At 34.5% G+C, this 24,719-nt stretch overlaps 1 protein-coding gene across 1 annotated transcript; it reads left to right on the top strand.

Annotated features, from left to right (window-relative positions):
• Positions 1–19,845: 19,845 nt before the first annotated feature.
• LOC126689643 (glycosyltransferase BC10-like) lies at positions 19,846–24,038 on the top strand. Its single transcript, XM_050384870.1, has 2 exons — positions 19,846–20,908; positions 23,230–24,038. Exons 1-2 carry the CDS (start codon positions 20,375–20,377, stop codon positions 23,872–23,874), a joined length of 1,179 nt encoding a protein of 392 aa, XP_050240827.1. The 5' UTR covers positions 19,846–20,374; the 3' UTR covers positions 23,875–24,038.
• Positions 24,039–24,719: the final 681 nt, after the last annotated feature.

Genomic DNA, 24,719 nt, shown 5'->3' with positions numbered 1-24,719 from the left:
AAAAAAAAAAACACAAACTGATAATTGGGGGAAAAAAAAAAAACTTTAGGCACTGTAGAAATTAGTGTTAAAATATTGTGGACTTAGTATTTTTTTTATTTGATCTATAAAAAACTGAGATCTTAACAATTGCGAAAATATTGTAATAACAATAAGTGTTGTAACATTTTCTCAAAACATTTATTTTTAATTGTGGCTAGTCACAGTCTCATATTTTATTATTGTATTTCGACTTGTAAGAAATTGACACGTGAATAATTGTGAAAATATTGTGAAATTTGTTGTGTTAGTATAACAATATATATACCAGCTTACATAAATATTTAAAAAAAAAAAAAAAAAAAAAAAAAAAAAACACAAACCAATTACTAAAAAAAAAAAACTTTGGCACTGTAGCTACAGTGCCAGTTAACTAAACCAAAGCACTGTAGCTACTATGCATACGCAAATTCGCGATAAAGCAAAAGCACTGCACAATAAGTGTTGTAACATTTTTTCAAAACATTTATTTTTAATTGTGGTTGGTTACAGTCTCATATTTTATTATTGTATTTCGACTTGTAAGAATTGACATGTCAATAATTGTGAAAATATTGTGAAATTTGTTGTGTCAGTATAACAATATATATATCAGCTTACAAAAATATTTAAAAGAAAAAAAAAACCGATTACAAAAAAAAAAAAAAAAAAAAAAAAAAAAAAAACTTTAGGCACTGTAGCTACAATGCCGCTTGGTACTGTAGCTACAGTGCCGCTGCTCACCAAATGTATATTACCAAATCACTGTCAATAATTGTGAAAATATTATGAAATTTACCGTATCAGTATAACAATATATATAAAAGGAAAAAAAAAAGTACAAACATAAGACTAAAAAAATAAAAAAAAAACCTGTAGCAACTATAGCTACAATGCCGCTTGGTATTGTAGCTATTGTTCAAAAAAAAAAAAAAAAAAGATAAGATACGGTGGCTCAACAAAATGGCACTGTAGATGTACAGTGCAAAAACACTGTACACGCATTCGCGCTTTACATCTCAATAATTGTGAAAATATTGTGAAATTTGTTGTGTCAGTATAATAATATATATAAAAGAAAAAAAAAATACAAACGGAAGACCCAAAAAAAAAAATGACTCATGAAACCAAAACATTGTTGCCGCTACAGTGCTTGCACAATGAAAAACATTGGGTGCACAGTGCCAAGGCACTGTAGCGTCATAGACGCTTTTTATATAAAGATGTTAAATTCAATAGACACCTCAATAATTGTAAAAATATTGTGAAATTTGTTGTGTCAGTAAAACAATTTATATATAAAAGGAAAAAAAAAACTGTAACTATTGTAGCTACAGTGCCGCCTGGGACTGTAGCTACTGTTCGAAACTTAAAAAAAAAAAAAAAAAAAAAAAAAAAAAAAAAAAAAAAAAAAAAAAAAAAAAAAAAAAAAAAAGAAGAAGAAGAAAGGCAAAGTGCCTCACCAAATTTTCACTGTAGATGAACAGTGGGATGAACAATGGAAATACACTAAATAAATAGTGCTGAAGCACTGTAGCGGCATAGCCGCTTTTATATAAGAAATTTGTTATGTCAATATAACATTATATATGTGGGTTCTTATAAATATTTAAAAGAAAAAAAAGTACAAACGAAAGACTGAAGAAAAAAAAAAAAAAAACCTCTGTAGCTACCGTGCCACTTGAACAAACCAAAAGTACTGTAGTTTTTACACATTTACCTAACAAATATCACAACATTTTCACAAAACATTTATTTTCAGTTGTGGTTTATCACAGTTTCATATTTTATTATTTTATTTTGACTTATAAGAAATTGACACCTCAATAATTGTAAAAATATTGTGAAATTTGTTGTGTCAGTAAAACAATATATATAAAAGAAAAAAAAAAGCACAAATGGAAGACCAAAAAAAAAAAAAAAACTATAACTATTGTAGCTACAGTGCCTCCTGGGATTGTAGCTATTGTTCGAAACTTGAAAAAAAAAAAAAAAAAATGGCAAAGTGCCTCACCAAATTTTCATTGTAGATAAACAGTAGGATGAACAATGCAAATACATTGAATAAACAATGCCGAAGCACTGTAGCGGCATAGCCGCTTTTATATATAAGACTAGCATTGGTTGCACGTGCAAGGCACGTGCTGCCCAAATAGTGAGAAAATTAATATTAATTTTGTGTGTGAAATTGTGAATTTTGGTTCACCTAATTTGATTATATTAAAAAGAAGTTTAAGAATACAACAAAATATCACAATATTTTCACAATATCTTCATTTTTAGGATCTGAATAGATAATTTTTTATTTTATTTGAGAGAAATGATACATTCATAACATTTTTAGAACAAATTCTAAATGACAAATTATTGGTTTAAAATTGATAACATTGTTATTGTTATTTTTAAAACATTTATTTTCAGTTGTGGTTGGTCACTGAAAACTTTAGGCATTGTAGTTACAGTGCCAGTTGAATAAACCAAAAGTACTGTAACTTCAATGCTATCCATTAATAATAGCTTACCTATAATTTGTTGTGAAATTAATGTTAAAATGTTGTGGATTTAACATTTTTTTATTTGATATAAAAGAAACTGAGACTTCAACAATTGTGAAAATACTGTGATAACAATAAATATTATAACATTTTTTTTAAATATTTATTTTCAGTTGTGGTTGGCTATAGCCTCATATTTTATTATTTTATTTCGACTTGTAAGAAATTGATACGTCAATAATTGTGAAAATATTGTGAAATTTGTTGTGTTAGTATATCAATATAAATGTCAGCTTGCATCAATATTTAAAAGAAAAAAAGAAAAAAAAAAAACACAAACTGATTACTTAAAAAAAATGACTAATTAAACCAAAGCACTGTTGTAGCTACATTGTTGCACAGTGCGAAAACACTGGATGTACAGTGCCAAGACATTGTGCACGCATTCGCACTTTTATTATAAACATTTATTTTTAGTTGTGGTTGGTCACAATCTCATATTTTATTATTTTATTTCGGTTTGTAAGAAATTGACACGTCAATAATTGTGAAAATATTGTAAAATTTGTTGTGTCAGTATAACAATATATATACTAGCTTACATAAATATAATTTAAAAAAAAAAAAAAAAAACTCAAACAGATTACCTAAAAAAAAAGCACTGTAGCTACCGTATTGCTTGGTACTGTAGCTACAGTGCAAAAATACTGTACTAACAAGTGTCATAACATTTTCATAAAACATTTATTTTCAATTATGGTTGGTCACAGTTTCATATTTTATTATTTTATTTTGACTTATAAGAAATTGACACCTCAATAATTGTTAAAATATTTTAAAATTTGTTGTGTCAGTATAACAATATAAAAAAAAAAAAAAAATACAAATGAAAGACCTAAAAAAGCAACTACTGTAGCTACAGTGCCGCTTGGCACTGTAGCTACTGTGCAAAACTTAAACAAAAGGTAAAAAAAAAAAAAAAAAAAAAAGACTTACGAAACCAAAGCACTGTTATAGCTACAGTGCTACACAGTAAAATACATTATGTGCACATAAACAAAATACGGTAGCGGTATAGCCGCTTTTTATATATTAAGAGATATATATAAAAGAAACTGAAAATTTAACTTGGTCCTTCAGATAGCATTCAACGAACATTTTTGTTGTTTATTTTTACTTGTTAATAACAAATTGAAAGCTCTTCAAAAAAAAAAAAAAAAAATAACAAATTGAAAGTAATGGTCAACGTACGAACAGGGGAAGCCTTATTTTGAACTCTGTAGGGATTAATCAAAATTCAAAGCCATCAAATGGGAAATTGAGAATACATTACTACACTGTGAAGCGAAGCTTGGAGGAGTCTTGAATTTCTTGATAGGAGCTAGAAATTTAACACATATGTTTTTTTTTAATGGGAATTTAGCACATATGTTGTTTTCTCATGTATAACAAAAATATTCACATCAAGTTAGTTTTTACATTATTTAAAGTTTTTTTTTCTTCAGCCAATCAATATGTAAAATGTGAATTGTCTTTAAATCATATTGACCATAATTAATATATGTTTTTTAAAATTTTAGATCAAGATTTAAAAAAAAAAATAGAGATTACACATTTAGATTATATGGATAGTTTTATGATTATGAAATATATAAAAATTTAATTAATTTTAAATAATTTAATTAAATAATAAAGTTGCTTTGTATATCTAAATATATACAAGCCAATAAAACAAAAATATAGCAATAATAAAAACTAAAAAAAAAAACACATTTTTCATATATGAAAAAATCAACTACGATTTAAATATTTTACGCTCTATTAATTTTACTATAAATTATATTTTAGAAAACATTTTTTGCATTTTCGAGTCCTTCTTTACTAGTAAAACTAGTATTATGCCCGTGCGTTGCACAGTTTTAGTTATAAACTTTTAGTATAATTTTATTGAGAAATAATAAATTAATAATCACTTGAATCTAGATTATATAAATTGCATATAAATTATTGTTCTTAAAAGTATCAAGCAATAATACAAAATATTTATATGAAAAAAATTCCTAAATCTAATAATTAAAAACCTATGGAAACTTAACCAAAGGTATTTCATTTGCCAAAAAAATAAATATAATTGCACATATAATATTACTAACAAAAAAAAAAAAAAAAAAAAAAAGAAGAGAAATAGTAACTGTGGGGCCCGGCCCAAAGATAATGGGCTATTCCAAATTCAGGCCCGTCCGAGGAGCGTCCTGTCCGAAGGGAAACCACGTATGAAGCATTACTTAGTCCCAATAACGCCAAGGATACCTGTCCGAGGAGTAACTCCTCCTCGGACATCACGAATCCCAGACAAGGAACTCTCTCCAGCCATTTCAGTTCATCCTCCCAACATATAAAATGAATAAAATCGAAAATATCTCGTGGAAAGCTACCACCACATTAATTGCACCCCAACCATCCCCTTGGCCGCATTAATGAGGAAAAGACCCCTGAACAGTACCACCTTGGCCTCTGCAACTCACAAAGGGTGTGATGAGGGCGGCTGATGTGACAGGTACTCAAGTAGATGCTTAGATGATCAACAGGTGTAAGGCTGAGATGAGAGGAGGAGAACTATATAATGTAGTGGAATCCCTCAAAGAGAGGGAGGAGAAAACTATAGGAAACTGAAGAAATAGAATCAGAGGAAAAAGATCCATTCTGGTGTTTTTATTTCTTTTTGCAAACAGTACTGTCCATGCATTAGACCGAATAGGTTCACTGAAGCTAAGTTCTTTGACCCATCCTTTACAAACATTTATTGTGGGTTGCGCTTTGGGCCAAGACCTAATCAACTGAAGTTGGGCCAGGAAAATCATGTAACCACAGTAACATAAAAATTTTACTATTCAAGAAAATTAATTTAATCTAATAATGCACATATAAGCATAACTCAAATACAACCTAGAAATAAAAAAAATGAAACCCTTGTTGTAGGAGGAAATACAAAATTTGATAATTCTTAAATAATAAAGAGATAAAGCCCATGAGAGGAAAAAAAAGAAAAAGAAAAGATGAGTACAAATAATTCATAAATGCAAAACCAAACAAAAGAAGAAGACTCAAAGTTTAACTCAAATAATAATTGATGCAGACAAATCATGAAGGTGAAATATTTATAGAAGAAGGTGAAATATTTATAGAGGTTTATATAGTAGATTTCATGGATTTAAAATTACCTTCTAATGACTCAAGAAAAACCATAAATAAAAACACACACACACAAAAATAACAAAGAAGAGAAACATACGTGTAATAATATGGATGGTGGCTTTGATAAAGTATTCTACTACAAATGTTAACTAATGCCGGACAAATTATAAATGTGAAATATTTATATAGGCTTATATATGCATTTCATGGATTTAAAATTGACTTTATGACTCATAAAAAGACCATAGAAAACAAAAACAAAGAGAAGAAACATACCTTTAATAGTGTGGATGGTGGCTTTGATATAACATTCTACTACATACAAAACAAACTCAAATAATAATTGATGCCTGACTAATCATAAAGGTGAAATATTTATAGAGGTTCATATAAATGGATTTAAAATTGCATTTATGACTCATAAACAAAGCCAAAACCATAGAATAGAAACATACCTATAATAGTGTGGTTTTAATAAACTATTCTATTGCAAACAAAAAGGGAGATACAAACTTATTATTAATAATGGGGAGAGAAAAATTGATTAGAACAATAAGTAGCGTTTCTATCTCATAAAAAAAAAAACCGTAAAACTCATCACTTATGATGCATGTTTATCCAAAAAACTTGGAAGTTAGGACTTGGAGAGTTCTATTAGATATAGAATTTCAAATTATATTGAAGTTAAATTATAAGAGAAATTATTAGATGGTTTAGAATTAAAGAAACACCTATCCTTATTCCAAAAAGAAAAAGAAAAAAGAAACACCTATCCTATGTGAAATTCTAATCAATTATATATTGTTAAAGTTTAGAAACATTATTAGTGTATTTCGCACATAATCCATGTATAGATTCCTCTAGGATATGAAGGATTGTGGCAATTTAAATAAAGAAAAAATATTTAAAGGAGAGAATAAGGTCACACTGCTGATTCACATGAACGCATTCAGTTGGCATACCACTGCAACTGAGCAAAATATTTGCTAATTTTGTACTTAAAAAAAAAAAAAAAAAAAAAAAAAAAAAAAAAAAAAAAACAAACAAACAAACAAAACCTATGATTCACGTACTTTGGTGGAGTATTGGGAAAAACAGAGGGAGAAAAATAATAAATTTAAAAAATCTATAAAAAATGGGTATTTTTTTCTAAAATGATTTTTTATTTATAATTTATAATTTTAAATAAAATACTAATGGTTACTCAATCCTAATCTAAGTAAATTAGTTATATTATCCATGTTTCTAATGATTACATGTATAAGATGAAGAATTTAGATTGTAATCAAATTAAGATTTTTATCAACTTAGAAATTATAGGAGAAGAAAATTATCTATGTTTCTATGTTTGTTTTTTTTTTTTTTTTTACGTGCCTTATCGTTTTAAATCTTAAAAAAAAAAAAAAAAAAAAAACTGCAATATTGATTAGACTTTTATTAGAAATATATAACTTTTTTTATATAAAATTTTTCTTTTTACATGTAGTGTTGTAATTAAAAAAAAAAATTGTTGCTTTTTCTTATAATACACTACATGTAAAAAATAAGGATTACATGGATAAGATGAAGAATTTAGATTGTAATCAAATTAAAATTTTTATCAACTTAGAAATTATAGGAGAAGAAAAATTATATATATTTTTAAAATCTAAAATTCTAAAAAAATTTCTACAATATGGTGATGCCACTTGGAGCAACCACGGCGTCTAAACCTAACTTTTATTATATATAATACTAGTCGCTAACCCGTGCGATGCACGGGAAAGCTACCAATTTTTTTCCAAATGATGTGACATTAGCTATTGGAATTCAACATCGATTCTCTAGTAGCATGTTGTTATTTTTCAATTTCATTTATTTCATGTCTTCCACTAAATATTCAATGCATTCATTATATTTAAAAACATATATTCAAATTGATTATATAAGTGTCTGCAAAAAACTACAATTCAATCAACTCTAGAATACAAAATAGGCTGGGGTAAAAAATAAATCATAGCTCGGTTTCCATACAAAAACAAAAGAAGCAAGCTGATAACTTCACCTCGCTCAGTTTCCACTAAAAAAATTCAAACCCATAGCTCAGTTTCCACAAAAAAACAATTCAAATTGACCAATAGCTCAGTTTCCATACAAAAACATATATTCAATTTGATTATCTTAGTGTGTGCATAAAAACTACAATTCAATCAACTCTAGAATACAAAATAGGCTGGGGTAAAAAATAAATCATAGCTCAGTTTCCACACAAAAACAATTCAAATTGACCAATAGCTCAGTTTCCACACACAAAAAAACTGAATTTTGTCTAAATTTTATTCGGCCATTGAAAAGTAGATTAGCAGCAGAAAATTAACAGAATGAACAGTATTCTGGTTGGATAGGCCCAATAATTCATTATTTTGGGCCCATAACTGGGTCCCATTAGGCTAAATCCATATTGGGCTCAAAAGGCCCACCATGTTGAAACAAAAATCGGTCTAATAACTCCACATGGCACATAAATACTAAGATAACCACATTTTTGTTATCTGTCTAACAACTCCATTTTTTGTTTCAACATTCTGTCTAATAACTCCGTCCAAATCAAACAGGCTTTTCAACGGAAACGTTATCGTTCCTTTCCTCTCAATCTCTTTGTATTCCTCACAGCTAGGGGTGTGCGCGGTTCGGTAAGGGCGGTTGTTTTCCAAATTTATTACTGAACCGATAGAGATCGGTTTTTTCATAATTGAAACCGATGCACACCGTCTAGGGTCGGTTTTCCGACTTATAGCGGTGCGGTTTTTTGTGGTACAGTTTAGTCGGTTTGGTCGGTTTGAAATATTAAAAAAAAACAATTTTTTTAATAATAAAAAAATTGGGCTTTCAAGCCCAATATCAATATATCAACTTGTTCAAGAAACTTATGCCAAATAATGTATTTTTTCATTTCATAATGATCACATAATGATCCAAACAGCCAAGCCAACCTTAATAGTTTATATTATATTATTATATATATAAGCATCCGTGTATAATATATAATGCTACAAACTCTCAAACAGCCAACCTTACACTGTGTATTACTGTATTATATATAATATATAATATAATATTATATTACTTGGAGTTGGACATGAATATACTGTGTATCCAGCTTCGTGTAGCAGCCAACCTTACACTGTGTATTATATATAATATATATATATATATATATATATGTATATATAATATTAATATAATATTATATTACTTGGAGTTGGACATGATTACACTGTGTATCCAGCTTCGTGAATGATAAAACTTTCAGGCTGCTTACATCCAGGGGCGCTTGATGCATTTAGGGGCCTAAGGCGAAAATTGATCATCTTATTTAGATGCAAAATTACTACTAATTAACATGAACTACATAGAATTTTTTTTTTTTTGAATTTTTAAGACAAAAAAAATTTGATAAAAATTTTTCATACTTGTTGATGTGGTAGATTGATAGTGGTAAGTAAAACAGTGGTATTAGTGGTAGATTTAGATGAAAACTAGTAAAAGTTTGCTAATTAAACTCTTATTATTATTCTTTTTTTTTGTAAGTGCAACATTCACAATATTTTTTACAACAAATCCTAGATTTTAAACTGTTTTTTGTTTTTTATTTGAAAATATCACTATAATTATTTTTTTGCCATCAACAATAGGCTGTAATAACTTGCTACTTAGCATTAGTTGTACAAGTGTTGTGAAAAATATTGTGGACGACGTTGCATTTTTCTCTATTTTTTTTTTTTTTTCATCTAATAAAAAAATTTATTTTATTTATTGATTATAAATAATCCTATTGGTTAAAATTTAGGGGCCTTTTTTTTACTCGGGGCCTTAGGCGGTTGCATTTTTTGCTCCACCATAGAGCCGGCCCTGCTTACATCCATCCAACCTTACATATATCGAAGTGTAAGCAGCTCACATTAGTCCAACTTGGACCCCCCACAAAATAGAAAGACACAATACAGACATAGTCACACTCACACAAGCTTTGCTTTGAGAGACACAGTCACACAGTCACACAGCAATGGCAATAAAATCATTCATGCTTTCAGCTTTCCCAAACAAATGAAAATGAAAAAAAACAGTAAAACACGAAGACAAACTACAAAACTGAAAACACGAAGAAGCTTACGGCTTACCGGTGTTCTGCGTCAGGCGAGACTTGAGTAGAGAGGCGAGAGCGAGAGAGAAAGTTAAAAGATACTGAGAGAAACATACGAACTTATATACCCCTGAGAATCTGAAAACCTAGCATAAAATGCACCGTTTTGCTTCTTTTTTTTTTTTAATAACACCCATACATACGATGTCGTTTATCAGCTTCATTAAAAAAAAAAAAAAAACAGAACGACAGAACAGATCTTGTATCGGTTCGGTTCGGCCACAGCTCGGTTTCGGATTTGTCAATCCGGTGATTTCACCGCACCGGCATCGGAATGGGGGACGAAGTCCGAATGCCGGCCTCGGCCCATTCGGTCGGTGCAACAGTCGGGACGGTGTCGTCGGCAGCGGTCGATTGGGTCGGTTCCGGTGAAGTTTTGCACACCCCTACACACAGCCAGTTATTAGCCGCTTGTCGTTGGTTGAGTATCTCTGTTTTTTGTGGATTCTAAGCCAAATCTCAAAAAGGTAATCTTCCTAGATCCTTTCTTTATCATACCCACCTTTTTTTTTTTTTTTTTTTTTTTTTTCAAAGGAAAACCAAATTGTCTTAAGCCTTTCTCAATTGTAAATATATATGTGTATCTCTGGTAACCCTTGTTGAAGGTGTCTGTTGGGTCTTGCTGTGGAAAGGGAGAGGCAGAGGATCGGGAAAGGTAGGCTAGATGGGTTGGGTGTTGAATTGCCGTGGGTCTGATTGGCTTGCCATGGGTGTGATTGAGGAGGAGCTGGGAAGAAGGTAATGGCAGAGTTTTCGTGAAAGGAAAAGCGTGAAAATCAGAGTCGGGTAGGGAATGGGTTTATGACGTTTTTTTTTTTTGGTTTTGGTTTTATTGTTTTATGTTTTATTTTTATTTTTTAATGTTATGCTGACATGGAAAATTGTGGGAGCTTCAAAAGCTTCGGTTTTATATATATATATATAGATGATATGATGTGATTAAACTTGTAAAATGTTTTTTCATTGATTGAAAGCTTGTTAAAGATTATGACAATCGAAAATATTTCTATTGGGGATTGTTTCATTTAAGGCCCAAACAGTCTTGGGCCGCTGGGACTGTATGTGAAATAAAGCCCAACACAAGCCCTAACAAGAAGGTCTAAATCAAAACCTTGAACTACGGATCAAATGACACATTGCCCTCTGTTCGAGGACATGGCTTCATCTGAGATGACCTTTGAGGATAAGTTTCTACCGTGCAATACAAGATGAAGCATTGCCCGAGGTGTTGAAGATAGCATCTGGGACATGCAAAATTATTTGAAGAAACCTTTTGAAGCTTCTTGGTGGTTCTATAATCACGTTTTGAAGCTCACCTGATTGGCATAGTTGCATTTATTATTGAATGACTGGCCTGAACAGTGTAAAGAGCCCTAAAAGTCTCCGTGCATCATGAAAAATAAGGAAAGAAGAGCCTGATGGGACATCAAGTTGCCTAGTTGTACAAGGGCAACACATGCTATAGAAGAAGGCATGGCAAATATAAGGAGAGATAAGGGCAAAAAGAAGGGGACCTTCTTTTGAAAAAAGAGAGAAAAAGAAAGAAATAGAGAGAGAATAGGTGGATAAGCATGGTTTTAGAGCTTGTTTTTGAGAGAGACTTGTAATCTTTGTAAAGAAATATAAAAGATAGCCTTTTTACGTCGTTTTTTAAGTAAACTTCAGTTCTTGTTCAAATCTCTTCTTGTGGATTGTTTTAAGCCTACACTCTAAATTAATTGTGACCTTAACCATTTTACGAGCTGAGTTTTACCTGCACAATTTCCATTAATTATTGTAATTATAAATAATAATAAAAAGGAAAGAAAAGGAATGAAGTTGCAAAAAAGAGTATAAGAGCTAATACAAATAATGAGCGAAAATTGAAGGTATGCTTTAATAATATGAGAATTATTATATTTATTCATATTGAAGATCTTACGATACAATACATGATACTCTAGATATGATTCATACCTATTTTTCAAAAAAAAAAAAAAAAAAAAAATTCATACCAAGTTACCTATTATATCAATTTCATTAATGAAATATCGGTGGTTTCAATTTCCTTCTTAGCTCTATGATAATAGTTATATAAATATATATATATATATATATATATATTATTTGGGTGCCTCCTTATTAAACTTTGAGTTTTTTTTTTTTGGAAGAATTGAAAAGAAAGAATATCATATATTACCTACTTATTTTGGTTGATCTGTCCTTTTCTTTCGGGATGATCCACAAGGGATAACAAATTTTCCAATAAGGTGCCCTTTGTTTGCAACGAATTCACTCAATTCAGTTTGGCCCTTTCTAATGACAATCGCACTTGTTTTTTGTTTTTTCTCGTACTATGCACAATCATAATCTTCAGCAATTCATCCAGGAAAAATAAATCTTCAACAATGCAGACTTCAGTGAATCATCATATCCAAAAATAATAATTTTATATGAGTTCGAATCTGGTAAGAATGGGGTAAAATTCATGTTTTACATTATCCAATAAAAAATTGTCACATTAATTTTTTTACTTAAAACTTAATACATCTTACCACACTTAATAACATCTCAATAAACTTCCAATTTGGTTGGATTTTCAATTTGGTATTAGAATTTATTGGATGTGGTTGTGCATATTCTTTAATATGTAATAAGATGATGTGCAATGTTGGAATCAAAATGTGTAAAATTTGAATTTTACACCACATCTTTTATAGAATTTAAACTCATTATAATAATAGTATCGATAGGGACATATTACTTCTCCTTTTAATTGCCCTTGAAATTGTTGACATGAAATTAGAGTAATATCACTTTTTGTAGGGTCACGTTCCGCGATGAACCGCAGTAGTGTTGGGTTCGCACGTGAATGGGCCCAGACAATATCATTTGTAGAGAGTGGGTTCGAAAGGCAAGGCCTCGGCTACCCAGCGGTGGGTTTGTGTGGTGCTCATATATGATTGAGGTGTCTTCACCCTTGGAGTCTTTCTCCTGGAGGTGGACTGGGAGGCCCTTCCTTTTTGGCCAGTCTTCCCAGCCCCCCTCTTTCCAGATTACTTCTTTTTTCTTTTATACTAGCCTGCGTTCACTTTCCTTCGTCCACGTGTAGGGTTAACCTTTCCAACACTGATACTTGTCCCGTCAGTCTAAGACCAAAGTCGTTGGGAGTAGTTGATAAAGCTAAAGCATACGGCTCTGTTAGGTGCAGAGCTAGGTATGAGGAAGATCGTAAGGGCAGCCTTTCCTAGATATTTTAGATTTTCTTTCAAGTTTGCCCCTATACCGTTTTTGCCCCTCTTCTTGGTGGAGTTTGGGTCAGCCGAGGACTGCACTGTCCTCGGCTGCTTCTCCGGGCCAATTTGTGCTTTACGTTATTGAGTTTGGACTTTAACCTTCTTCAGCTTGGGCCTTAGGGCTCCCCATGAATAAGTGGGCTCGGCCCATAAACTGCTGGGCCCCACAATAGCCCCTCAAAACCCTGCTGTTCGACTTCCTGGTCGGAGAGGGGGGTTTTGGTAACACCGAGCCTTTATTATGGCTCATTTAATTCAGCCCTTGACTGACGCCGGCGACTCTTCACCTGCCCAGGGAATGTACCGGTCTACAAGATATTCCCCTTGATTTGCGCATGATGCGTTTATGCCGTCTGGTTATCTGAAGCGCGTCTTTAATATCTTCCCTTTACGAGACCTCCCAGATTCAACGGTTTTTGATGGCGTGGGGGAATGAAACGGGCGTATTCATGTTTGCAGATTTCGTTGGAGATCTGAACACATTAAGTACTCTCCTCTTCGTCCCCTATATAAAGAGAAAAAACAAGAGTTGTTTCTCCCACAGATGAATCCCTTTACTCCCCCCAAAATTTGAAACCCTCAGATTCCCTCCGGAGTTTATTTTTACTCTGGTTGTGCCTTAACCTGAAATACATTCCCTATAGTAATAAGCGATGGAAGAATCATTCCCCTCCCAGAAACACCATGTTCTGACGAAGGTCGAAATGGCTAAGTCAGGGCAGGGATGGCGGAGACTCAAGATTTGCCTTACCTTCCTTTCAGTCAAAATCCGAAGCAGGGACTCGTCACATCACACTTTCGGTGTGACTGAGCCGAGAACACACATCATCAGTACTACCCGCTCTCTCATGAGCATATCTAACATGGCACCAGTGTGTTAGGAGTCAGGACCGGGGCAGGGACTAAGTGCCCCTGCTTCTTCCTCTCTTCGTTCACTGGCGCCTCCTTCCGCCTCTCTTTTTTTCTTCTCATCTTTTCCCTCTTCTTCTCCTCTTTCTTTTACTCATGTCCTCCATCTTCTTCATTCATCTCCTCCATCTTCCTCATTCATCTCCTCCATCCTCTTCTTCCTTGTCCTTCATCTTCTTCTTCCTTCTCCTTCAACTTTTTCTAAAGAAAGTTCTTCTCTCAATATGAGCAATACTGAGGCAGAGATTGGAGAGACTTTGAAGACGAGTTTAAAAGACACCTGACTGTTTACTTATCTGTATTGCGAATATTATTGTTGCTTCGGCAGTTTACCTTTTGTATAGGCTTGTTTAAGCCCCTCTTTGTACGTTGTAATAATTTTTCATATTAATAAAAATTGTGGTTATTTTGCTTCGCATGTTCTGTTTCTATGTTTTTACAAGTTTACAAGCGCTGCTCGGCCCAATAATATAGCATTTGAATCAATGGCAACTAAGGCCAAAATACTTACTAATAAAAAGACGTCACCATAACTTTAATAGAATTATTTGACACAGCAATGCCTATCTGTGAATAACGATACTTACCCAAAACAATGCCGAGATTAGAACTGGATGCTCTATGCGGTGTAGGAAGTAATCATTCGAAGACATATCTCCCGCAAGAATGAACAACCCCCGTAGGCTACCGAATAGTGTGGTGTCTCGCCATCATCCTAACCCTTTTATCGGCCTTAACATTTTACAGTATCTGAGTCGAGGGCTTTCCCTATCCGAGTAGTGGGCGTCCCAATAGGTTTGAATCCGAGGACTTCGCAACGCCTTGGTTCTGTCCAAAACCTAGTTTTGTCATCCAGGTAGTTGGTTTCCCCATAGGCTTGAGTCCGAAGGTTGTAGTTCAGTTTCTCCTTTTCCTCAGGTATTTCGCGAGGTGCCGAGCAGGAGGTTGTCCTCGGCAACGGCTATTCCTCGGCGTGGGCCATTGTCCCTAGGCCCCCATGCAGAACAGGCTTGGGCCGCGAATTCACTAGGCCCACGACTTAAAGGGTATTTCTGTAGTCTTTGGTCACGCGGTACTTTTTGGCGTCCCAGTGTTCGAGGTGCACCTTCCCGAGACTCCTTTAATCCCGTGGTTGCAGGTGGCGTTGGAGATTGAGCCAGAGCCATTTTGTCTGTAGCGTTCCTTGGGACGTTGCGTGAATTAAATGCCACCACCTTATCTTTTTAAATAAATAGGAGAGAAAGTTGCTTCACCTACGCACCAATTCTTCAGTTTCCTCCCAAACCGCAACTCCCATATCCAGTGCTATCCCCCCTTAGTATAACATGTTTGAGGCGAGGGTTGGGGAGAAGAAACTCTCTCCGCCACAGAGGTGCCGTGTCCTCCCGAGACTCAGAATAGTGAGGTACGGGCAAAGGAAGCATAAATTCAAGAGAATACTTCGCTTCGACAGAGGGGAAAGGGTGTTTCTCCCTTTTTTAGTCAAAATCCGAAACAGGTTCTGTTCATGCCAGAATTTTGGTGTGTCAGAAGAAAGATTCTCCGCCATCATTGCCTCTGCCCTGTCGCAGGCAAATTTTTGGTGAAGGCTTCCCAACTTCCGGCTCCCTGCACCTTTCCTTCAGCGGTGTGAGGCTCAAGTTGGGTTTCTTTTGCTGTCTGAGTTATGGGCATGTAAAAGCATTGAGGAAGAACAAGGTCTTGGAGCAGTAGCCAATCTCTCCTCTGATCCACTTCCTCGGTTTTATCTTATTCTCTTGTATCTTCCTTTCCAATTATGTAGTGAGCTCTGACATAAGCTGATTCCAGCTTTTCATTGTACGCTGTACTGTTTCTTTGTTTTAGTAAAAATGGAAATTTATTTACTTGTTTTGAATACTGTTCTTTTGGCAACACCACTTTGTGAATGGGTGTGCTCCATGTGTGTGTTTCTCCTTGGCGATATTTAAAGCAAGAACCCTTGAAACACAATCCAACTAATTCTAATTTGCCGACACTACCAGGCATAATAATAACAATTCATAGTAAGTTGAACTTAGGAAACTAACCGAGATAACGGTTGAACGCTCTGTAATAAGTGCGAGAATACTGTCTGAGAACGACAAATTCTAAATAATTCATCCGAGGGGGTGACCGAGCATTGAATGACTTCGCTTATGCTTTTGGAAACACGTTGCTCCATTCCGTACTCGTCCCTTTGGTGTTGAGGATCCGAGGGCAAACTAGAGAATCCATGTAGTTCAGGAATTAACCCAATTGTCAATGGAGAGTTTTCCTCGGGGAGATTCTAGGGTCCACGTAACGTAGTTTTTCCTTTTAAGTAGTTGGTTTCCCCAGAGGCTTGGGTCCGAGGACCATACAAGGCCTTGGTTCTGTCCAAAACTTGTATTCTCTTTGTAAGTAGTTGGTTTCCCCAGAGGCTTGGGTCCGAGGACCATACAAGGCCTTGGTTCTGTCCAAAACTTGTATTCTGTTTTTAAGTAGTTGGTTTCCCCAGAGGCTTGGGTCCGAGGACCATACAAGGCCTTGGTTCTGTCCAAAACTTGTATTCTCTTTGTAAGTAGTTGGTTTCCCCAGAGGCTTGGGTCCGAGGACCATACAAGGCCTTGGTTCTGTCCAAAACTTGTATTCTGTTTTTAAGTAGTTGGTTTCCCCAGAGGTTTGGGTCCGAGGACCATACAAGGCCTTGGTTCTGTCCAAAACTTGTATTCTGTTTTTAAGTAGTTGGTTTCCCCAGAGGCTTGGGTCCGAGGACCATACAAGGCCTTGGTTCTGTCCAAAACTTGTATTCTCTTTGTAAGTAGTTGGTTTCCCCAGAGGCTTGGGTCCGAGGACCATACAAGGCCTTGGTTCTGTTCAAAACTTGTATTCTGTTTTTAAGTAGTTGGTTTCCCCAGAGGCTTGGGTCTGAGGACCATACAAGGTCTTGGTTCTGTCCAAAACTTGTATTCTCTTTGTAAATAGTTGGTTTCCCCAGAGGCTTGGGTCCGAGGACCATACAAGACCTTGGTTCTGTCCAAAACTTGTATTCTCTTTGTAAGTAGTTGGTTTCCCCAGAGGCTTGGGTCCGAGGACCATACAAAGTCTTGGTTCTGTCCAAAACTTGTATTCTGTTTTTAAGTAGTTGGTTTCCCCAGAGGCTTGGGTCCGAGGACCATACAAGGCCTTGGTTCTGTCCAAAACTTGTATTCTCTTTGTAAGTAGTCGGTTTCCCCAGAGGCTTGGGTCCGAGGACCATACAAGGCCTTGGTTCTGTCCAAAACTTGTATTCTCTTTGTAAGTAGTTGGTTTCCCCAGAGGCTTGGGTCTGAGGACCATACAAGGCCTTGGTTCTGTCCAAAACTTGTATTCTCTTTGTAAGTAGTTGGTTTCCCCAGAGGCTTGGGTCCGAGGACCATACAAGGCCTTGGTTCTGTCCAAAACTTGTATTCTCTTTGTAAGTAGTTGGTTTCCCCAGAGGCTTGGGTCCGAGGACCATACAAGGCCTTGGTTCTGTCCAAAACTTGTATTCTCTTTGTAAGTAGTTGGTTTCCCCAGAGGCTTGGGTCCGAGGACCATACAAGGCCTTGGTTCTGTCCAAAACTTGTATTCTCTTTGTAAGTAGTTGGTTTCCCCAGAGGCTTGGGTCCGAGGACCATACAAGGCCTTGGTTCTGTCCAAAACTTGTATTCTGTTTTTAAGTAGTTGGTTTCCCCAGAGGCTTGGGTCCAAGGACCATACAAGGCCTTGGTTCTGTCCAAAACTTGTATTCTCTTTGTAAGTAGTTGGTTTCCCCAGAAGCTTGGGTCCGAGGACCATACAAGGCCTTGGTTCTGTCCAAAACTTGTATTCTCTTTGTAAGTAGTTGGTTTCCCCAGAGGCTTGGGTCCGAGGACCATACAAGGCCTTGGTTCTGTCCAAAACTTGTATTCTGTTTCTTAATTTATCTACTTCCTAAAGGTTAGCTCCTCGAATAAGGTGGGGGAAACTAGCTTGATGTTTAAAGCCCCTAGACTTGCCATGCCACTGGCATTACGAGGCGTAGCCCCTAGTAGGAAATTGTGTCGGAATAACAACAATGTGTCGCCGGTCGTAAAGGCATCGTCGTAGACCCTTGTTCGACAGAAACTCAACTCTACCGCCGCTCGAGCTAAGGCGTAAGCCTTTCCCACAGACGGCGCCAATTGTAGGGTCACGTTCCGCGACGAACCGCAGTAGTGTTGGGTTCGCACGTGAATGGGCCCAGACAATATCATTTGTAGAAAGTGGGTTCGAAAGGCAAGGCCTCGGCTACCCAGCGGTGGGTTTGTGTGGTGCTCATATATGATTGAGGTGTCTTCACCCTTGGAGTCTTTCTCCTAGAGGTGGACTGGGAGGCCCTTCCTTTTTGGCCAGTCTTCCCAGCCCCCCTCTTTCCAGATTACTTCTTTTTTCTTTTATACTAGCCTGCGTTCACTTTCCTTCGTCCACGTGTAGGGTCAACCTTTCCAACACTGATACTTGTCCCGTCAGTCTAAGACCAAAGTCGTTGGGAGTAGTTGATAAAGCTAAAGCATACGGCTCTGTTAGGTGCAGAGCTAGGTATGGGGAAGATCGTAAGGGCAGCCTTTCCTAGATATTTTATATTTTCTTTCAAGTTTGCCCCTATACCGTTTTTGTCCCTCTTCTTGGTAGAGCTTTGGGTCAGCCGAGGACTGCACTGTCCTCGGCTGCTTCTCCGAAACAATTTGTGCTTTACGTTATTGAGTTTGGACTTTAACCTTCTTCGGCTTGGGCCTTAGGGCTCCCCATGAATAAGTGGGCTCGGCCCATAAACTGCTGGGCCCCACACTTTTTATTGCTGTTTATTCATTGACACAATTTTTATTATATAACAGTCAATAATTGTGAAAAGAAGTTGCTCATAAAGTTATTGAAATATTCCATTAAAAAATTATTGAAAAGAAAGACTAATACTAGGGACAAAAATATTTTAATAACTGTTAATTTTTTTCATAACTATTTATATATGTTATTGTGATGGAAGATATATCATTTTCATGGAAGATTATCTTTAATTATATACATCACTTATTCTCAAAAAAAAAAAAAAAAAATTATATACATCACTTCCATTATATCACATATGGCCGCCGCCTATCATGGAGAGATGAACTTGAAATTCTTGATTGGTGTCTCTTTGACTTGGAATAAACAAAAGGACTTGACTTCAAAAATGAACAAAAAAGAGAAGATATAGGTGTAAAATAAATGGTGATTTGCAAAATATATATAAACATGTAAGGAACTTTAAAAATGACTGGAATATCCATGCACCGTGTGATTTGGGATTGGTTGGACTTTTCTCCCAAGTCCCAAGTAATGAGAAGAAGGAAGCCCTTGGTTTGGTTTCACACTTTGACTCTAATCCCACGTGGGGTATTTGGCAATTTATTTAGCAATGTACTACTACTTGATAGCATTGCTATTTTGCTAATTGCTAGACACGGAAACTACGTTTCTATTAGAAATACTAGTTGGCGGCTAATCGTATTAATTGAGAATTCAATTACAATTGAATTTCAAAGTCCATTGGAAACGTCTGTAATTTGTCGTTTCAGGTCTCGCAGTAACATACGGCACCGAGCGGTTTTGATTTTTATTTAAGCATTCATTGCCTTTTCCATTTCTCTTTTATTATTTATTTTTATATATATGGTGAACTTATAATAATTGGCTATATGTATGAATAATAATATTAAAAAGAAAAGTCCTTTTTTGACATAAATAGTTTTGGAACCTGTTAAAAAGGTAGTCTAAACGGGCATGATCAACTTAAAACTGCTTTAGAAAGAAAGGTGAAACCTGACGAGTCTCCCTACCCCCATAAGTCTAGAAAGCCATCATCAACATTCAACAGCGTGTGGATGGCTACGGGCACAATCATATCTCTCTAAGCCATCTCTCTCTCTCTCACTCTCTCTCTCTCTCTCTCTCTCTCTCTGTGAATCTATCAACAACATATCCCTTCTTTCTGATACAGGTTTCAGAATTTCTTGATTTATTCAGTTGTATTATAATCACTGCATCCTCTTTTTCTTGTTATATTTTTTATTGAGATATACTTATCAAATATCATTACTACTATTGTTTGAATGATATATAGCATCCAATTTTGTTGTAATTGAATTTTTAGACTGGAGATTGGTATCTCTTGTCCTCAAAGAAAAGAACCTTTTGCATCAACTTAGGAACTGTTCATCTTTCTGAGCTCTCTTGTAAAGAAAAAAAAAAGTTGTTTGTTTTAAATTACCACACAAATTACTAGTAGTTCTTCTAAAATGAAGGCTCCAAAACAAAACTCAATAATCTCAATTTCCAAGCTTTTCAATAATGCCCAGTTACAGCTACAAAAAATTCTTTTTTATTTCCTCCTCTTTGCTTTTGGTTTGACCTTTGGTGTCATACTTAGTTTCTACCTCAAAAACTTCTCCTTTAATCTACAATTCGCCAAATTCTCGTTTTCCGCTAATTCAACATCATCGCAATTTCTAGTGCCCAATTTGAAAGCTGAAGTTGGTCACATAGGATTGACAGAGTACCTAAAACTGCCTAAAGTCATGCATGACATGGATGATGAAGAATTGCTATGGAGAGCTTCAATGGCTCCTCAGATTCGTGAGTATCCATTTAATCGAGTTCCCAAGGTTGCTTTCTTATTCTTGGCAAAGGGTCCTGTTATAATGGCTCCTCTGTGGGAGAAATTCTTTAAGGGGCATGAAGGCTTGTACTCAATTTATGTGCATTCAAGTCCATCTTATAATGAATCAGTGGCAGAAAGTCCAGTGTTTCGTGGCCGAAGAATTCCTAGTCAGGTCAGTTTCTTTACCATTTTTTTTTTTTTTTAATTTTATAAATTTTCTCTGAGCAGGTTATTTCTTACTTGATTTTTTCTTTTCTTTTTTTTTGATGAACTAATTGAGTTTTCATTATCCACCTTAAATTGATAATACGCATTAGTATAAAGTCTAAAAAATTTACATATTGCCAGTTTGGTCCAGCTTGTCTTTCAGTTGTCGTCTGAAAAAATTATACTAAAAAACCAAGTTTAAAAAAGTTATACTTTGAAAAAAGACGCTCAAAGTGCATTTTAAGCTAACGATGAAAAGTGAAAACATTATAGGATAGCAGTCTTTGTTCTCCATCTCATTATTTAATTGCATAGAATTATCTAATTTTGGTTTACAAAAAAATCATGTCGGTAATAGATTATTATCATAATTTTTTTAGAATATGTGATTTGAATAATGGAATATCCGTAGTTTTGTTTGGTATAATTTATTTTCATTGGGTTATTTTAGTTTAAAAATAAGTTTGAATAAAAGTATAATTGTGGCTACGAAAATGTACCGAAATTCTATTAAGTTAAATGCTTGTCCAATTAATGTAGAGAGTTTAATAGGTATTTCTTCACTAGATATACTTCCTCATTAAACAATATAAACATAGATATATATCTGCCTAGAAATCCTTGCCAATTGAAACCTAAGGTAAATGGCAATGTCAACAAAAACTATATTGTCTCGTACAGATAATCACCTAATTTTTAGGCTCTATAAACAGAAAAATTATCTTATGAGATTTATTCCTCGAAATACGTAAATCTGAGTAGCGTTTGAGACATCCCAAAAATGGGAGAGTTGCTCCTAAAAAGTAGAAATTGCAATGAAAGAAAGAAATGAAAGCAAAAGAGGGTAAAAGAGTAAATTTCGCGGTTTCATTTATAGAAATTGGACAGAACGAGAGAAATAAAGTCGAAGATTTTATTGGTCAACTTTGAAGAGCAAGTTTGGTTACTCAATTCAATTAACATCCCAAGGAAGACGCTCTCTCTGGTCTCTGACTCTCTGGTCTCATTTCTTCGAAGCCCCCCTCCCAACACTCCCAGGACTAATTTTCCATTCTTATATATTTATTATTATTATTCTTGAATAAATCTTCTTACATTCATCTATGGTTAGTATACCACCTTAAGTACAAGTAGAACCCACTGCTTATGCATAATTGAAAACAAAGACCCAGGTTTACCAAAAAAAAAAAAAGGAAAACAAAGACCATGTATCCGTAACTCAGCCACCAATTAAAGTAGACTAGAGGCCCCAAAGGCCCAAACCAAGGTGTGCCTTATTAGTAAGTAAATTATAACAGCTAGTGGCGGAGCCAGGAATCTTGAGTTGGGGGGGGGGGGGTCGAACTATATATTCTGTCAAGATAAACTCAAATAAAAAATAGACACTCCCCTAATAAATCCACATAATATGTGTATGTGTGTATAAATATAAAATATATAAATTGTTTGTAAAACTTCATCCATGTTTGACAAATCAATATCATAATGTTATAATTGAAGTATCATATGAGCTTTTTTATTTCTTGATAAAATCTTGAGAATAGGAAATTTCAATCAAATTGCATATATTATCAATGTTGAATGATTTGAACATATTAATTGGAATTGAAATTGAGCTAAAAATTAGGAGTTCCACACTTCCACTATTTACTCACAAAATTTACTACCTAACTATTTCATTCTATTGCAATTGTATATCAACTCTAAACTCTCTCTTTTTTAGGAAAAATTACTAAATTATTTGATCAATGCTTTCTTTTGGGGGCCAACTCCTATGTTTTTTCATATAACATTTAAATATTTATAAAAATTACATAAATTGTAAAAAAAAAATTAAAAATTTTGGAGGGGCCAAGGGCCCCCCAAGGATACATGTGGCTCCGCCACTATTTAACAGCTTTTATGGTTATGCTTAAGGATTCCCATTTTTGGCATGTATAAGACCATGCATGTGTTCGAAAACTCCAAAAATAGTTTCAGTTTCATTGCAAAGATTTTGTTTTGTACTTACTACTCACTCGTTCTGTGAGACGTGACCAAACTGGAATGCGACATAAAAAAAAAAGGTACTGAAATGGTGACATACAAAAAGTAAGAGATGAGAAAAAATTGAAGATTAATTATAGGAATATATTATCACATAATAATTTTTATTTAGCTTCATTTTAGAAACAAAATTAGAAAAAGAGCAATACTAACTTACTAAGGATACATTTTGTTTTTTTAACAAGTTGTGACATGTTTCCTAGATTACTCTTGATTGATCTTCATACCAAATTGATGCAGGAAGTTGGATGGGGTCAGGTGAACATGATTGAGGCTGAGCGCCGCTTACTAGCAAATGCACTCCTTGATTTCTCAAACCAACGTTTTGTACTTCTCTCAGAGGCATGCATTCCTCTCTTCAACTTCTCCATGGTTTACTCTTATCTCATAAACTCCTCCCAAAATTTTGTAATGGCCTATGATGAGATTAGCCCCGTTGGACGTGGACGATATAATCCCCACATGTACCCAAAAATCACAGTTAGGCAATGGAGAAAAGGGTCCCAATGGTTCGAAATGGATCGAGACCTCGCCATTGAAGTCGTGTCTGATCGAGAATATTTCCCAGTTTTTCAGAAGCATTGCCATGGTGGATGTTATGCTGATGAACATTATTTACCGACATTTGTGAGTATAAGGTTTTGGGAGAACAATTCAAATAGGAGTTTGACTTGGGTTGATTGGTCAAGGCGTGGACCACACCCAGCTGAGTATCAAAGAACACAAGTGACCCCTGCGTTTTTGAAGGCATTGAGGAGTGGCAGTTTGTGCGAGTACAATGGAAGCATAACAAATATTTGCTTCTTGTTTGCGAGGAAGTTTCCACATGCTACTTTGGAAAGGCTGTTGAAGTTTGCACCAAAGGTCATGCACTTCAACAGCTAGCTAGGTTTAGATATTTCAATACCATTTGTTATTCATTCAATTGTATTAATTCTATAGTACAAAATATTTTTTTTTTCTTTTTTCTTTTTATAAAGAAAACTATGGTACAAAATCTAATTTCCCTCAACCAAAATTAAGTGATGGCTTATAGTCTTTTAATAATTTATTGGTGTCTCTAAGCCCTCTTATCTTCATGGGCCTATATTTTGTGGTAATAGCATAATAATAAAAATTGAAAAAAAGGAACAAATTTAAACAAGGCGAAGATCATGTTTTCAGAAGAAAGAATGTCACACTCTTCTGCTTCTCACCAAAAAAAAAAAAAAAAAAACCAGAATGTCACTCTTCTCCAAATCCAAAATATCTAGCTAGCAGCTTCCATGTCTTCAACATTGATAGATTCTTTTCCACACTCATTGCCTCCATAACAGAAAGCATAATCCTTAAGGATTAATACACCGGTGAGACAGAAAGAGATACAAAATCAACAAATTGAGGGCCCTAATAATGAAAAAAGCTCCCAAATTTTTATCAATATAGATAATTATGTACTATTAGATGTATTAATTAAGCCCCAAATATTCACCAATAAATCAAAAGTTTTTATTTTTTTTATTAATTTTATCAAAGAAAAACCGGTTCAAGAAAAATCTTTTCATTGGATGTGGCAATGACTATTCATTTTTCTCACTTTTAGAGTGTATATACTCAAAGTTTATTTAGAGATATCAAATATATAATTTTATTAAAATTTCCAATCATAATTTTTTAGTATTTGGGTGCACACTCAATAAATATTGTTTATTTTAATTGTATAGTGATTGAGTAATACAATGGATTTGTTT

The sequence above is a fragment of the Quercus robur genome, chromosome 1, assembly GCF_932294415.1.
Source record: "Quercus robur chromosome 1, dhQueRobu3.1, whole genome shotgun sequence".
NCBI lineage: Eukaryota > Viridiplantae > Streptophyta > Magnoliopsida > Fagales > Fagaceae > Quercus > Quercus robur.
The sequence above is the reverse complement of the archived record's forward strand: the minus strand, read 5'-3'. Positions and strand labels throughout refer to the sequence as shown.